The 18,567-nt window shown below is 41.1% G+C and overlaps 1 protein-coding gene across 1 annotated transcript in view; it reads right to left on the bottom strand.

The window, feature by feature from the left end:
- Nucleotides 1-18,567, bottom strand: part of PCCA (propionyl-CoA carboxylase subunit alpha) — a 557,269-nt gene that overhangs the window by 371,997 nt on the left and 166,705 nt on the right. The window contains exon 9 of the mRNA XM_040425257.1: nucleotides 15,377-15,455. Coding sequence (XP_040281191.1) covers nucleotides 15,377-15,455 — 79 coding nt within the window. The remainder of the gene's footprint in view (nucleotides 1-15,376; nucleotides 15,456-18,567) is intronic.

The raw sequence follows: 18,567 nt of genomic DNA, 5'->3' as shown, positions 1-18,567 counted from the left end.
GCTTATTTCAGCATAACACTACAGTCTCTCTTGAGCACATAATAGAAAACAATTGTAACAGCAGACTCACATACCACATCTCTCACTCCCTGGTGGTTTACCAGTGCTTTTATCATAAAAGTAAGTCACCATACTAGCCATTGACCGCATCCTTAGCGGTTAATGCTCTGAAGCATGTGTCTATTGATAACCCACAAAGGGATTCCTGATTTAACAAAAATCAATATGCCTAATTAGGTAATCTTTCCATCAGGTAGAAATATAATTAATACACTAGGAGTTATCGGCATTGGATACTTTTCCAGCTTTAGTGTGGGTTTCCACATTGAAGTTTTCTGATGCAGTTTTTGAAGCCAAAACTAGATGTCGATTATAAAAAGGACAGCAAGTATAAAGAAGATTCCTGGTCTTGGCACAAAAAAATTGCATCAGAAAACTTGAACATGGAAACCCAGCCCTCAAGGTTGTTGTTCGTAGAAGCCAGTAGAGGGCCACAGAGAAACAGAACTCACTGACAAAAAATAAAAATATAAAAAATAACATACCCAGATACAAATGTCAGATTGCTGCAAAACTCAGTATGCAGTTTGCATGTCTCAGGCAGAAATGTAAATGATTACAGGTGTGGTCTGATTATACATTGGACCTTGCCACAAGAGGGTGGAAAAGTGCTTCCCTAACTGCCCTATTAAAAAGGTTCTCAGAGATTACTTTTGGGTACTGTACCTCTTGGTGAGAATTTGTTGACTGCTAGACATGTCTCTCCAATGCACTTGGATGCAACATTTTGCCCAGTTGACAGACTTTGGGAAGGGAGCACCATTTTACTGAGAGAAGCAGAATGGTCATTTGTAAGAATTGCCCATCTAGGCCATTCTGATCAAGCTTTTAGGAGGTGTTGGGAGCAGTGTTTACATGAGTGAACAGGTTCCAGACGGCCCAGACAGGAGAAGCTCCCACAGTTTTGTTGTCCACCACCCAGATGCAGGTGTCATCTTAATTACACATCCCTGTCTCTGGTCGGACCATATTCAGGTGCTTAGCAGAAGAAAGTTTGGTGTCATTGAAAAGGAAGTTTGATTATTGAAAGGTTTGCTTTTGTGCTGTTTAACAATGTAAGATTTTTCTTAACCACTTCACATCCGGGCCATTTGCCCCCTTCCTGACCAGGGCTAATTTTGCAAATCTGACATATAACACTTTATGTGGTAATAGCTTTGGAACGCTTTTACTTATCCAAGCCATTCAGAGATTGTTTTCTCGAGACACATTGTACTTCATGATAGTCATAAATTTGAGTCAATATATTTCACCTTTATTTATGAAAAAATCCTAAATTTACCAAAAATTTGGAAAAATTAGCAATTTCTCTGCTTTTAAATACCTCAAAATATTTATTACTTAACATTCCCCATATGTCTACTTTATGTTGGCATCATTTTGTAAATGTAATTTTATATTTTGGGGACATTAGAAGGCTTAGAATTTTAGAAGCAATTTTGTTAGAAAATTGCCGAAACCCACTTTTTAAAGGACCAGTTCAGGTCTGAAGTCACTTTGTGGGGCTTACATAGTGGATACCCCCCATAAATGACCCCATTGTAGAAACTATAACCCTCAGGTTAATTAAAACTGATTTTACAAACTTTGTCAACCCTTTAGGTGTTCTACAAGAATTAAAGGAAAATAGAGATCACATTTAAAAATTTCAATTTTTTGGCAGATTTTCCATTTTAATCCTTTTTTTTCTTTAACACATCGAGGGTAAACAGCCAACCAATACTCTATATTTATTGCCCTAATTCTGCGGTTTACAGAAACATCCCAAATGTGGTCGTAAACTGATGTAAGGGCACACAGCAGGGCGCAGAAGAAAAGGAGGTTTTTGGAAGGCAGATTTTGCTGGTTTTTAGATGCCATATCTCATTTGAAGCTCCCCTGATGCACCTTTACAGTAAAAACTTCCAAAAAGTTACCCATTTTGGAAACTAGGGGATAAGGTGCCCGTTTTATTGGTACTATTTTGGGGTACATATGATTTTTAATTGCTCTATATTACATTTTTTGTGAAGCAAGGTAACCAAAAAATGTCTGTTTTAGCTGCGTTTTAATTTTTTACAACATTCATCTGACAGGGTAGATCATGTGCTATTTCTATAGAGCAGGTTGTTATAGATGCAATGATATCACATATGTCTACTTTTTTTCTTTTTTTGAGTTTTACATAATAAAGCATTTTTGAAAAAAAATTATGTTTTTGTGTCTCCATTTTCTGAACGCCATATTTTTTTTTATTTTTCTGCTGATAGTCTTGTGCAGGGGCTCGTTTTTTGCAGGAAGAGTTGACGTTTTTATTGCTACCATTTTTGGGTACATATAATTTTTTGATCATTCATTATAATACTTTATAGGGCAAGGTGACCAAAAAAAATTGTTGTTTTAGCACAGTTTTTATCTATTTATATTTACAGTGTTCACCCGAGGGGTTAGGTCATGCAACATTTTTATAGAGCAGATCGTTACGGACGTGGCGATACCTAATATGGAGTGTTATTCACCTGAACACATGGTATCGATCCTCACGTGACTGACCCTTGTTCTGCCACAACATTTTCAGGTGGAGAATGCGGGCACCACAACAACGCTCCAAGCTGCAGACCCCGATACGGAGACCAAGATCCAGGAAGACCGCGGTAAGTAACCCATTGTGTTACTGCCTGTCTCCTGAGCTCTGCTTGCTGTTCTGCAGTGTGCCTGCACCATGTTCTGGTGAATGTTTTGCTTAATTTCCCCTATATGTGCAAACTGTCTCTAGGCGTATGAATGCACGAATGTGAGAGTGGCTGAGATGAGCTGAATCTAGGAAGGGTCTGATCCTGCTCCCCCTGGGCCAAGCTGAAAGTCTAGAGCTCGCTGACTGGTTTGTCCCCGTCTCTGGAGGCGAAAAAGGTTGACGGACCTATCTTGGAGGAAACTGTGAGAAGTGGCATTGTATAAAGCTGTCCAGTAAGATTGGATAAGGGCCCTGCAGTTCCTTGTTGGTACCTGAAAAAGGCGCCAGAGGTCAGGGGTTGCTCCAATGTTATATCATGTTGTATGGTTTCACATGTACTGAGTGCCTGCTGATAATGCATGAGGAAGAATTATTGCGTTGTTGCCAACTCCTGTGCTGTATAGTATATACATGCATGGGTATTATGATACCAGTTTGGATTGGATGGTTGCAGTTATAATAATTTGGATAGCAGTGTTTGTGTGCTTCCTGTGCCATAGAAAGAACATAAAGGGGTTTAAGGGGTTTCCAGAGCGTAACCACAGAGAGAATGTGTGGGTTACTCTGTGTATGGGCAAGACTACACTGTAATGTTGCCAACCAGTGGATAGTGCTGCCTCGGAAGCGTGACCACAGCACCACTGGTAGTAGAGAAAAGTGGCGCCGCCTCAGAAGTGTGTCCACGGCACCACTAATAGTGCTGCCTCCGAAGTGTGTCCAACAGCACTGTTGTAATTCACCAGGTGTGTGAGTACCTGGATAGTGAATTACAAGGAGCCATCCACGGGATGGGGGCTACACAGAGTAAACGTTCCTCTGAAATGGAAGCAGAGAAATGGGTCTCTGCAATAGATATTGTGCAATGCGCAAAGGGCACTGAAGCAACAAAAGACAGTAAACAAATGTTAAAGAAATTGGGAGCAGGTGTGAATGGAACATTGGATGAATCAGTATTTCTTACTAACTTTAAGGGGTGGTTGGAGGACCATAACAAATATGACCAGGCCACAATGTGGTATGATGTAGCCCAGGGAATGACTATGACTGCCCATAAGGCAAAAGACACCGACAAAGGGACAGTGTATGAAATATGGGCTGTGATTAAATTGTCAACAAAATAATTAATCATCCCTCATGAAGTATGGTCTATTAGCCCCCATAACCCACAAAAATCTCTCTCGCCAACAGCACCACCTCCATATAATGGCCCGGAGGGGTGAACATGTCCTAAGTGTGGACAACAAAACCCAGACTCGGGAGAGAGATGCTCAGTATTGAAACAATAAGACCCTCCCCACAGTCAGAGCTGGGCAAGCGGAAACACATGATTATAATGTTTATTGGCCATGGACCCCTAGTGAGTTGCTGCCCATCTGTAACACTTTGCCAGACCCCCGTACTGTCCCCAGTACTATCCTTCGTAAATTGGGCGGATCTGGAGAGTCTTCTTGAGACAAAAGAAGGGGAGGTACTTAAGAATCAAATGTTGGCAAAGGCCCCTGATGCTGTCCCTATAGATAAGGCCACAGACCAGTCGGACCAGGAATTTATCATGGCCCTTAAACCCTGGGTAAAAGAGCAACAGGACAATCAGACTGATACCTTTATGACGCAAACACAAGATGCTAAACTTTATGACGCAAACACAAAATGCAAAGCAGACTGTAGCGGACCACGCCACAGCTTTAGAACAGCTCTGGCTTGACTATGGGTATGAGAAAGGAGACAGTAAGGACATGAGACTACTAAAACATACATTCATGTCTGGATTAAAAGCACCCATACAGGATGCTGTAAAAAAAGGACCTGCCGTTTCCCTGACCTAGTGGCCATAGCAAAGGGAGCTGAGCTAGACTTACAAAAATAAAAAAAAGCCAATAATGGCTAATCAACCCTTCAAACCAAAGGGCAGGCTCCAGAAAAAGGTACCAGGTGGAGCCTGGTCTCCACGTAACTGGGACCAGGTAACTTCATGGAATTGTGGGGAAAATGGGCATTATTCAGTCAAATGTCCCCAGAAAGGTCGCAACTTGGTTGGGATCTCGCCGTGTTCCACCCACCCTGGGCCCAAGACCAAGATACAGCTTACAGTGGGTAGAACAGTGTTGTAATCCCAGGGGAGTATAATAGCTATAGCAATCCTCAGAGTAAATATAGATGCTCCCCCCACACATCAGACGAGGCTCTAAATTGAGGGTAAAACAGGAACTCTTTAATGGGGCTACCTGTCAGACTTTTATGCAAGTCTTCCAGCAAGGGACACTCCCCCTGGGGACCTTGTGGAAGACAGATCATTTTTACATTAGTCAATCACTTGCATTTACAGTATTGAAACACTCCCAGCAATTTTAGACAACCCCCATCTGCCTGTGATACAATTAACAAAATACAATGGGCCTTGTTTGTGACGCAATCAACAAATACAATGGGCATTTCCTGTGACACAATTAAAGCGAACCTTTCACCTGGATTTCACTTAATAAACTATTACCAGTACCTTATAGATTATCCTCATTCTGTTCCAATGCATTTTTGTGACGCTTTCCTGGGATGTATATTCATGAAAAAAACGACTTATAAAGTCCTCGTCTCCAGCTCCTGAAGTCACGGTAGAAGTCAAGGGGGTAGCCCTTCCCTCACTCCAGGCTGTAACTCCCCTGCCCTAACCCCTCCTCTAAGCAGTGCAACTGACACCCGGCTCAGTCGCCGGGACCGCGCTTGTACAGGCGGCGCATGCGCCGTCGGACTTTAGCGTGATCCTGTAACTGGAGACGAGGACTTTCTAAGTCGTTTTTTTCATTAATATACATCCCAGGAAAGCGGCACAAGAATGCATTGAAACAGAATGAGGATAATCTATAAGGTACTGGTAATAGTTTATTAAGTGAAATCCAGGTGAAAGGTTCGCTTTAACAAAATACAATGGGCTCTGCCTGTGATACAATTACCATACACAATTAACTTAATCACTCACAGGCAGAAAACACACATTTTTCCCAAAACACAGAAAACACCTCAAAACCCCACATATCCCCCTAAATTATGGCTTTCCTGCCCAAAACAGTTCCACAGATTTAGCGTGTGCAGCCGGTCTATCTTCTCCTTCCAGAATGCACATGGGCCATAATCCATTATACAAAAAACACTCCCATCTTGCGCTTCTGCACAGGAGGAGAAATTGAAGTCACTCACTGATGCATGAACATTGGGTAAGGGACTGAGAATTAATTGTTACATAGATTCTAGGTATGCTTTCGGGGTAGCACATGACTTTGGTTTGCCCGATGAAGTCAGAAATCCCCTAGTTTTCCAGATAACACGAATTAGGAATTTAGAGGCAGTACAGAGCCTCATAGAGGCCCTAGAGCTGCCCACAGAGGTAGCCATTGTTAAAGTAACAGCCCACATGAAGAAAGATGATCTGCAAGCCGTGGGAAACGCTCAAGCTGACCAAGCAGCCAAACAAGCAGCCAGTCTGCCACTCCTGACATTGTCTTTGCCAACTACACCAGACTTATCGCTGTTGCAAGAACTACAGGCTCAGATAATGTCTCAAGACAAAAAAGTATGGATGGAGGCGGGGGCCACAAAGGCAGGAGAGTTTTGGCAGGTAAATGGTCGAACAGGTTTGCCTCAAAGTTTGTATCCAATGATGGCCAATTTTGCACATGGCCCTACTTATTTGTCAAAAGGAGCTATGAGCGCACTAGTGTTAGAACATTGGCTTGCCCCTGGAATTCAGACCCTCTTTGAAAAATTTGTTCAGGGTTGTCTTACATGTGCCAGACATAACCTTGGGAGGTTCGTAAAGACCCCCAAGAAACACACTCCCAAACCTGTGTACCCGTTTCAAAGAGTGCAGGTGGATTACATACAGCTACCCAAGGTGGGCACGTATGAGTATGTCCCTGTAGCCATTGATGTCTTCTCAGGCTGGCCAGTAACTACGGCTACGGCCAAAAACACTGCTAAGAAAATATCGTCAGAAGTAGTCTGCAGATATGGGATTCCAGAGGTGATAAAGTCAGACAGAGGTACTCACTTCACTGAGGAGATAATAGGACACATACTGAAGACCCTAGGGATCACACAATCCCTGCACACTCCCCATCACCCGGAAAGCAGCGGAAAGGTGGAAAGACTTAACGGGACTATTAAATTCAAATTCCAGAAGTATTTAGACTCACACAGTTCTATGAACTGGGTAGAAGCTTTGCCAGTAGTATTATATGCCATCCGCACTACTCCTACTGGACAAGAAAAGCTTAGTCCTTTTGAAATTTTATTTGGCTCTGCGCCAAGGACAGGGTTATATTTTAAGTGTGATCAGATATGCCGGCTTGAGCAGATAGTGCATTGGGACTCCGGGTCCCCACTTCAATTTGAAGCCATATGGAACCCATGGAGATCCTATCGACGCTTCATACTGACTTAGTTGCATTAAACTCTGCAATACTATTTAAGTGCATGTCTGTATTATCTGAGTAGCAGCCTCTTACATGGTAATGAGCGGGTCTGTGTATATATGGATGAGACTTGCAGACAGCAATTTCTTGGTACCTAAATGTCCCTGGAAACGTTGGTGGTATACGATTCTGGAATAGGAAATATGTATCACTTTTTTCCTTCCTTTTTTTTCCCTCAGACCAACTTTCCCCCCTACCTATTTTCATGTTTTGAGTTTGGTTTAAGGTTTAACACATGGTGATCAGTGCTACGTGACTAAATGTTCTCATATAGATATACTTTATTCGAAATGTTTGACTACACCACCGACTGACTATAACGTCATATACTTTGAATCTGATGCTCACTATGTCATCTCTTTTCTATCTCCTATTTGAATGGATATGCATTCCTTGTGTCAAACGGTCATTATAATTGTCTCATTTGCAGAAAAAATAATAAAAAGAGTTTTAAAACAAACATACTTGGTAGAGTTGCATGAAAATCTGTCAAAAGTGCATTCACGTGTTTTCTCTTCTATACCAGATCCTAATTCTCTTGAAGGTACACACTCTCTGGTTCCTGGAGATTGGGTAGTCCTGAAGAGGCATGTGAGAAAGACCTTGGAGCCAAGGTTTGAACCATGTAGCTAAGATAAAGGGACGCTTTGTCAGTTTACCACAGGTATATGTGTGGGAAACAGATTGTAGAAACACTACTCTGGTATTCAATATGGAATTTGCGGGTACTCCATGTAACATAGTGGATACTGACTGTAACAGTTTATGCTTCTGTCCAACTATGAAAGCTTCTTGTTCCCCCAGGTGTGCCTGTCCAGGAGAAACAGACGAGGACCAATGGAATTGTGAGACCAAATTGTATGGTACTATGATATGATTTCAGGGATGGCTGGGAAATCATGGTAGGATGAAACCAGGACTATACTACATTTGTGGTAACAGAGCTCAATCATGGCTCCCCATGGGGGCATGGGGCAACTGTACCATAGGAAGTTGTCCCAGCCATCAGACCACGCTCAAACATTTTATTTACAGGTGCACCTGAAACCCTTCTTGAGATGACTAGAAATAAACAAGAGCTATTCACATCAGCAGATAAAGCCTGGATGTGGTTCCCTTTCTGGACAGGTTGGGGAATTGAGTTAGAAAACACAATCAAATACAGCCACCACAGGAGCTGTTCCTACTCATAGGACAAGGTTGAGTCCTACAAGGCTACCGCAGTATACAAAAACCCAAAATCTAAAAAAGGGCAGTAGTAAAACTTAACTTTTAATGATTTGTCCAAAAGGTCAAAAAGCCCCAATGTAACCATGAAGCCACACCAATTAGACAATAAGCATCACAAAATCCATATCAGACACGTGTATGTTGAATACTTAAATCAACCCGTATTCTGTAATATACACACTGCTTACCCGAATAGATGTATGGGTAGAGGTAGGCAAAATCAACGTCCACACTATTTAATTCACGTCCTAACAGATAGATGAATTGGGACTCTCTTGTTTTCACAATCCTCAAACACGTCACCCCTTCATCGTCTAATTGAATAGTGTATAGTATTTGAAAGGACAGTAAAGAGATAGAACCCTATCAATGATAATTCAAAAGGGTGCTAAGAAACCTACCCACAGGTGCTCAGATAAATAGAAAATAATGTCCCTACGCGTTTCATTCATTTATATAGCCCCAAACTCATCAGGGGACACGGGGCTAGTGCAACGCTTATGCAGGATAGTCCATTCCTAGAAAAGTCGTCCTAAGGGGTGTATGGTCGCACCTCCAGCAATGTTCACCCATAAACGGTACATGACGCCACACTGGTATAGGGGATGCACATATCTACAGTGGCTTCTACCCTATGTTACAATACCCTTACCGTTTATGGGATAACATCAATAGATTGATTCAGTTCTGACCAATTAAAAGTATTATTTGTGTACCAATCAAAAGTTATTGTTGAAATATTTGTAAACCAATCATGTCAATACTTTAAGAGGTTACACCCTTGGAAGGGGAATAAATATAGGGCAAAGGACATTCCCTTTTTTGGATCCTGGCAGAGTTTTGAACTGCGCGCTGACCTCTGTCATTTTCCTCAATCAACGTAATTTACCTGAACACGTGGTATCGATCCTCACGTGGCTGATCCTTGGTCTGCGACAACACAGACCTGATTACAAGTAATTAAGGTGTGTAAATGCACAAAACAATCAACAATAGACCCTTCTTTTCCATTTCAGTTCACATAACACTGTGAAATAGATATATATATATATATTTTTTTTTTTTATTTATTTATTTTTTTACAGGATTATCGCTGTCAAGAAACTTACCCTAAAGAGGAGATTTACTAAGCAAAATGCAACAGGATTCTGTCATTGATCATCTACTATGGAGAGGTAAGCTCCAGACTGGACCAGGAAAGCTGTGGATGTTGTATATCTTTCTTGCCATTGTTAATGTCAAAATGATCATTAGAAAAATCTATGTACTGTTCTTTAAAATATTTGTACATTATAATTAGCTTGTCCTATGTCATCTTTTTTCTAAATACAGCCATTCCCTTAATTATCTTCTTTGACCTTCTCTGCACCTGCTCTACTTAAGTCACACATGTTCCCATCAGTTGCACACAATATTACACGTGTGGTCTGGCTAGTGCTTTATATAGTGGCAAAAAAATGTTCTTGTCATGACACCTATATCTGTTTTGATGCATCCTATGATTTTATATATCGGTTAAAAGAAGAGGTCCTAATACTGACCCCTGTGGTACCACACTGGTGACTGTGACCCAATCTGAGCATGTACCTCCCTCTGCTTCCTATCACAGAGCAGGTGTTAACTAATTTACACATATACTCCCCTAGTCACAGCACTCTCATTTTAAGTACCAAACTTTTATGCAGTACAGTATTAAATGCCTTTTGAAAGTCTATTACTCTGTTAAGAGGACAGGAGGTTTTGCCGGCCTCCAAGAGGGAGGCTGTGGTAGTGGTAATTCCAAAACCGGGTAAGGATCCGACGTTTCCGGAGTCCTACAGGCCCATCTCCCTCCTCCCAGTAGATGTAAAAATATTGGCAAAAATATTGGCCATCCGCCTAAACAGGGTTATTAATACTTTAATACATGATGACCAATCAGGATTTATGCCTGATAAAAGCACGTCTATCAACCTAAGGAGGCTTTTCCTTAATATTCAACGGCGAGTGAATACGGGGGGTGTAGGGCAGTGGTTTCTCCCGACGCTGCCAAAGCCTTTGACAGAGTCGAATGGGACTATCATGAAAATTATGGGGTTTAGCCCGGGATTTTTATCCTGGGTGAAACTTTTATATAGATATATATGTCCAGAGTTAGGGCAAATGGAAAGCTTAGTCCGCAATTCTCGTTGTATCGTGGGACTAGACAGGGGTGTCCTCTGTCCCCACTCCTATTTGCAGTGGCCATTGAACCGTTAGCGTGTACACTGCGTGAGTCACCGGATTGGACGGGGCTTCCGTTGGGTCCTCATGAAGAACGAGTCTCCCTATACGCAGATGACCTGCTATTGTACATTGGTGACCTGGAGCGGTCGATCAATCCAGTGATGCAACATATTACTGAATTTGGCCTCCGATCGGGGTTACATATCAAATGGGATAAATCAGTGTTAGTTCCGCTTGATACGCTCCCTCTCCATATGGATTGGTCAAAGATTCAATTACAAATTGTTGATAAATTTAAATATCTTGGTGTCCTGATTGCATCAAGAGTTGTGGACTATGTTAAACTTAATATAGACCCCCTGTTAACTAAATTTCTGGATAAGGTCTCCGCCTGGTCCAAGCTCCCGCTTTCAGTGGTGGGAGATGCAATTTGATTAAGATGATCCTGATGCGCAAACTGCTATATCTCTTACACAACTCACCTGTTTGGGTTCCCCAAAGGTTATTCTATAAAATTCAAGGCATTTTCCGATCACTTATATGGAAGAAAAAGCAACCTAGAATAAAACTGGAGACATTGCAGAGAGGCAAGGAGGTCTGTCTGTACCAAATCCCTGGGTGTATTATGTAGCTGCCCAATTGCAACATTTAAAGGGTTGGGGGCAACGTATGGAAGGAGGGCCCTCAGCACGTATAGTATCTTATGTGGGAAAGCAAGACAAACCAATCGGTGTACCGGAAATAGGGAGAGTACAAGGTGTTAGGGATGTGTGAGATCTGGTCCAAATTTAAAGATATTATTGGCCTTACTGTACTCTATGGACCTGCGCCTTTGTGGCGAAACCCGAAGCTTCCGGAGATATTTAAACTAGAGGGGTTTTCTCCTTGGGAGAAAAAGGGTGTCCTCAGTCTAAACCAGGCATGCTCAACCTGCGGCCCTCCAGCTGTTGCAAAACTAAAACTCCCAGCATACCTGAACAGCCTACAGCTATCAGACTACAGCAGAGCATTGTGGGAGTTGTAGTTTTACAACAGCTGGAGGGCCGCAGGTTGAACATGCCTGGTCTAAACCATATTCAGGAGGATGGTAATAAGAAATCCTTTGCACAGCTACAAAGAGAGTTTGCACTCCCGCACTCAACGTTCTATCAATTTTTACAACTGAGGCACGCATATCAGGCGCAGTTTGCGGGGAGTGCAAAGGTTTTAGCTACTCCAACGATTATGCAGCAGCTATTAAGCAAGGACAATACGAAGGGGTTGATCTCCTTGTTATACAGACATATTAATGGCATAATTTCTCCTTCAGAGACCCTTCCGGTTAAAGATAAATGGGAGGCTGAAGTAGGACATAATACTCAGGAACAATGGAAGGATATGCTGTCCCTAACGCCCTCTTTGACTCTTAATGAAGCACAGCGTCTGTCACAATTATACTTACTACACAGGGTGTACAAAACCCCTGTTTTTATGTATAAGATAGGCCTTCGGCCTGACTCATGTTGTCCTCGGTGTGCAATGGAAAATGCATCCTTAATACACATGTTTTGGACGTGCTCTAAATTTAGAAAAATTTTGGAAGGAGATAGTGAAGCTTATTAAGCAAGTTACGCAGATAGACATACCATGTAACCCTAAAATGTGTCTCTTGGGTCAATTGGATGTGGAGGTCCAGGGTAATGATATATTTCTTTGTATACAAAGAATGCTCTTTAAAGCACGTATATTAATAGCTAGACATTGGATTGCACCTGACCCTCCCACGAGATGGGAATTTGTTAACAGACTGAACGTTATTCTGCGTTATGAGAGAGGTATCTATCTGAAGAGGAAACGTCCAAATAGGTTTATGTCTGTGTGGGGGGAATTGGGTGTCTGATCCAGGATTAGTCTCAAGGGCGCTAGCAGAGGAATGTATCTGAGATCAAATGTCTGGGTTAGGTAGATTACGGTAATCTTGTTCACACGCTATAGACCACATTATGCTGTGTGGATCGCTGAGCGATGGAGCTTGACTCTGTGGATTGCCCCAAACTCGTGGAGAAATATAGGATATGCTCTGTTAGCAATCATAGGATATCGTGTGGTGTTGGGTTGGCTGTCTCGCCGCACAATGCAATATAATGCAGTACTGTACAACACTAGACAATACAATGCACTTTTGGTTATGGGCTAGGGTTGGGGTGGAGGGGGGGTATTGAAAATGGGGGAAAAAATATGTCAAGCACGCGGCGTAATGAAGACAACAACTAATAGACATTGTAATATTGATGCACTTTATTGTGTCAACAAATGTCACTTGCTGATTGTCATTTTGCTGCAATTTGCTCGACAATAAAAAATACACTGATTTAAAAAAAATAAAAAGAGGATAGGTTTCATCATTATCATAGACAGAGTCCTCCATAGATTTCCATCTTCATTTGAACTTGCAAAAAGTTGCAAATGAAGATAAATGTGACAAGCTCTGCCCACTCTCTGCCCTCAGCACGTCCTTTTCTCAGAAAGTAGTGAGGACGGCACAGAAACGCCACTTGCGATCTGTCACACGTGGCATTTAAAAAGTCACAAACACGTTTATGACGTTTTCTGCCACTTTTCCCTTGTGTGAGCCATAAGGTGGAGTTCACACTAGCGTTCGGGATTCCGTTATTGTTTTCCATTATAACAGGGTTATAACGGAACATAACGGAATTTATAGGATGGCATGCAAAACAGAAGCCTTTAAGTGGCATTCCGTTTTGCTCCGTCCTAATAGAAGTCTATGGGAAAACATAACTGATATGTCTGGGTCCCATTATGCAAGATGGAAAACAAAGTCCTGTCGACAGGACTTTGTTTTCTGTCTTGCATAATGGGAACCAGACGGATCAGTTTTGATTCCAATAGACTTCTATTAGGACGGAGAGCAAACGGAATGCCTTTTAAAGGCGTCCGTTTTACATTCTGTCATAATGCAAGTCTATGGGCAGCAAAACGGATCCACCCTTCCGTCTTATGGATTCCGTTATGTTCCGTTATAACTCTATTATAACAGAAAGCCATAATGGAATCCCTGCCGCTAGTGTGAACCCACCCATATTGATAAATTTCATAAAGTTTCTGCTTGTCTAGTTTTATTCCATATTAAATGAACTGTAGTTTTGGTCACTGTCTTCCTCTGTGAAACAAAGACGAGGGGTAGGGAGATATCTAATCACTTAGAAAGCTGATTGCCGCACTAGCATTACAACAAGAAGAGATTTCCGTCTCGGCAATCATTGAAAGATAAAATACACCTTTTCCCTCCTTTCCTAGTAGAAGCCAAACTGGATACATCTCATTATAGCAATGCAGGAAAACCTCTCTACAATGAGCTAGAAAAGGGTTTCTGTTTTCACATGATGAGATCCTGTATGGTAATGAATATACAGCTTTGGGGAATATCCACTTAAGAAGTCTTTAAGACTTTGGTGCGGCCTCATCTGGAATATGCAGTTCAGTTCTGGGAACCAGTCCATAGAAAGAATGCCCTAGAGCTGGAGAGTGTACAAAAGAGAGCGACTAATCTGATGAGGGGCATGGAGGGTCTTGGGTTATGAGGAAAGATTAAAAGAACTACATTTATTTAGTCTTGAGAAGAGATGTCTAAGGGGGAACATGATTAACCTATACAAATAATGGGCCGTACAAAAAATATGGTGAAAAGCTGTTCCATGTGAAATACCTTTAAAAGACAAGGGGCACAGCCTCCGACTAGAGAAGAAAAAGTTGTCTCCAGAAGCGTCAAAGCTTCTTTACTGTAAGAACTGTGAATCTGTGGAAAAGACTTCCTCAGGACGTGGTCACAGCAGGAACAGTGGACAGTTTTAAAAAGGGCCTAAAAAAATTATTTAAAGTGAATGACAACGCTTATGAAAATGTGTAGAAATTTGGATCTCACTTCCTTTTCTAAAATTCAGGTCCCCTCCTACCCCTTGGTTGTGATGGACTTATGTCTTTTTTCAACCGTATTAACCATGTGAGACTGGAGCGCTTGAAAGACTAAGAAAAATGTAACCTTTTTGAAATGAGACATTTCAAAGGGTTCAGGGAAACAAAGGGTCCCAGATTTACTAATGCGTAAGTGTCAAAAATCGGTCTAAAAAAATCTGGCAAGGCCTTGAGAAAGCATCGGGAGACGTCTCTGCACTGCATGTGTTACAACAAACTTTTTAGTTTAAATAAAGTTTTTCCTGGAGAGTGGCGCTGGATTCCATATCTTCACTGGTGATTAGCTAGATCCTTGTGTGCCAAATCTTCAGTATGAAATTCTTTACTAAATTTTGTACTTCTCCAAAACATTCTGAGATAAAGTCAATATTATGTAGTTTACATGAGTACAGATTATTTATCCATCTCTCAAGGGTATTTGCATGTAACTTGATAAATCCTAACATAATGCTGGTGATATATACTATATATCTAGTATTTGCACAATTAGGTCTTAAGGAAATCCAAAATGAGAACAAACTGAGGTAAAAATACAACCTTACATACGGTATGTTACTTTGTATCACAATGACAACAATAAAAAAAAAAAGAGCGCAAAGAAGCAATTAGAAGTAGACAGGCTATATAGACTTCAGATAACTTTGAAGTGACAGTTCAGCACATATCCTCAAAACAAAGATGTAGAATTTGATCGTATTAATCAAAGTTAACAGTGTGGACAGCAGCTCACCTGGTCTCTTCATCATCCCAAGCAATCCTCATGCCTTTACCACCACCACCCGCTGAGGCCTTGATCATGACGGGGTAGCCTAACAGCAGGGAGCAATTAAACACAAGTTGAGGCTTTGATCATCTGGTCATACGAACATGACAGTTTGGCATGCCCCAGTACAGTAAACAATATTAATATATATTTTTTTTTAACTTTTAATCTGTGTCATGTTTGAGTTATCCCCCAATAGATATGTTTTAATGAAAACGAGTAAGTTTTGTGGATTTGTTAGTTTTTAGCGTGATAATATAAATGGAAAGCCATAATCTCAAAATACAGATGCTTCTCATTTTTATAAAGAAATCCTGTAAACTGCCTTTCACTATTGTATTACATAGTGTCATAAATTCGTTGTTGCTGTATGGGGTGCTAGTTCCAGTGCCGGAGGCTGCAGGGAACTATTGTGGTAGGGGTGCAGGGTGATGGACCCTCACTGACTGGATATTTATGTCCTATTCTGAGGACAGGTCATCCATATCAGGAGCCTCCAAAACCCCTTTAAATGCATTATTGGTGTAATAATGGGCTAGCACATATCTATTTAACCTCTGGTATCTTCACCTATCTGCAAAATAGGACCCACTTGTCCCACCTGGTGAGACCGCTGTCAGCTGCTGCATCCAGGCATAGAATAAATAGAGAGATGGCTGTGCATGTGATCGATTCTCTTCTATGGGTGTTACGGAAACAGCCATCTTACAGTGTAAAACATGTTTGACTGAATTGTGATCTATATAATATGACCTGTATCCTTGACCAAATGTTTATTTGTCCATCTATGATGTATCAGAGTGATCAGTCGCCACTTTAAAACGCAGCCTATTAGGTTGGCAATGGAACATGAAGAATGTTCTTCAGCAGTGAAACCACCTTAACACAGAAGTCAAAAGAATACAACTGACAAAGGTTCAGACAGAAGCCTCCATCACACATTCTCACAAAAATATGTAGTGTAACACGTAGCTGTATTTTGTCTTGCAAAATGCCGGTATTCAAGCCGGAACCCAACAGACCCACATAGTAAATTGGCTCCAGCATATGCCAGATCCAGAAATTCTGGTATTCTGTTCCTATGTTGGAACAGAATACCGGAATTAAAGTGCTGGTGTGCTTTCCATGCATTTCAGAAGCATTCAAATGGATCCAGATACCATAAAAAGGAATGTCACTGCTTCATACATTTACAACAGTGGACTGCAACCTATTGGGATAAATGTGAGTCTCTGTGTGGTTGTGCAGTTTAAAATGTCTCAAAGTTTCTCTATTTTCAGAAATGTCTTAACAGAGCATGATGCAACAATTCTGGCAAACAGTAAATCTGCCCGCTCTAGAAAGTCTAGCGTGGTACAAACACAAACTTCATACCTTTTATGATTGCACACTATTTACGTAAATGGTTGATTATAACTGTATAAGATTTAAATTCTTGATATTTTTTAAAGTTGTGTTAAAAATGTAACTACCACATTTCCCACAGTATAAGAAAATGGCAGTGCGTCTTTTAATGCAAATACTATAGAGGAATTCCAGTATGGATGCGTTTATTAGTATAGTTGGACTGGGGAGCAGTAAATCTAGTGAGTGCTGGCTTTACTCAATGCTCTTCTTCGGGTACTACGCTGTATTCTGACCGCATACAGTGTCAGGATATAATGCACGTAAGCATGCACTATGACCTGACGCTGTGCGACATCAGGTCACATTGCAGGGCTGCAGGAAGAGTGCTTTAGATCTTCTATCTGGAGCAGGAGGCATAATCTATTATTTATTTTGTGTCTTTCGGTACGTGGAAATACACTATTTCTTTTAAACCCCGCAAGGGTAAATTAATATTATGTAACTGAATAAAGCTTCCTTTCACACACTTTTTTGTGGCCTGTAAAAATTTGGATAAATGTCAGACTTAAAAAGAAAAAAAACCTTTTACATTAGCCAAACATTTATTCCAGTGTATATTTGAAATGTGAGACACGATAAAGTTAGAGGGTTGTCTGTGGCATCCTTACTAGCACAACCTCTCCCAATATATAAACATTGCAGGTACTACACCTTAAAAGTTTTCTGTAGACTTTCAATAAAAGATGGCAAGGTATTTAGGCGCACACAAGTACAAGAAAAGGTAAGCAAACCCTTTGGTATTGCCTTAATTTCTGCATTGATTCCTCATAAAATGTGAACAGATCATTATCCAAGTAACTCTAAACAAACACAACCTAAATAAATGACACACAAACCGTTGTACCGTTCATGTCTGTTACTGAGCAGAAAACATCTGCAACACAGGGAGAAATAGTGAGTGAACCCATGCGTTTAAAGGGGTTATCTCACTGTAGCAAACGGCATTTGTCAGGTAGACATAGTTAATATAAGGCACTTACTAATATATTGTGATTGTTCATATTGCCTCCTTTGCTGGCTTACACTGCTTGTTATGACCACTCTGCAATCCAGTACTTGCACACTATAGGAAAAAGCACCAGCCTCACTGGCGGCTGGGACTGTAGGAGCGCGCATAGGCATGCATGCACAGCATCTCCCGTCCTAGCTACTTCATATCTGAACTGCGGTGGTGGTCAAAACCCCTGTAAACAAGCCGTGCATAATGCCCTGTAGAGGGCCCTATGCTCTATTGTTCTAATATTTTATGGATTTATATTGATTTGATGTTTTATTGATTTATGTTTGTATGATCCTATGTTCTATGTCAAATGCCATTTTATAAGTAAAGAGTGAAATTTTTCAATACCTGCTTGTTTGTATTGATGTCCATACGCCTCTAGTTATTGAGTGCCCCTCGTTCCATTTCTACTCTTTATATACAGTTTTCTTCGGTATTGGGGGATACCGAGAGGTATGCACCAGTCCATATTCTAAGACAGTAGGAGAAGCCGCTGACTATATCTAATAGCGAAAAATTAATCAAGCCAGCAAAGGAGGCAATATGGACAATAACAATACATTAAAGAACTAGCTGACTGCCTCAATGAATACTTCTGTTCAGTTTTTACAAAGGAAAATGAAGGAAAAGGACCTCAGTTAGGAAGGAAGACTAATACATCTTTTGATGCATGTGTCTTTACAGAGGAAGAGGTTCTAAGTCAACTGTCTAAAATAAATACAAATAAGTCACAGGGGCCTGATGGGATACA

The sequence above is a fragment of the Bufo bufo genome, chromosome 3 (assembly GCF_905171765.1).
Source record: "Bufo bufo chromosome 3, aBufBuf1.1, whole genome shotgun sequence".
NCBI lineage: Eukaryota > Metazoa > Chordata > Amphibia > Anura > Bufonidae > Bufo > Bufo bufo.
Note: the sequence above shows the minus strand (reverse complement) of the source record. Positions and strands in the feature narration are given on the sequence as shown.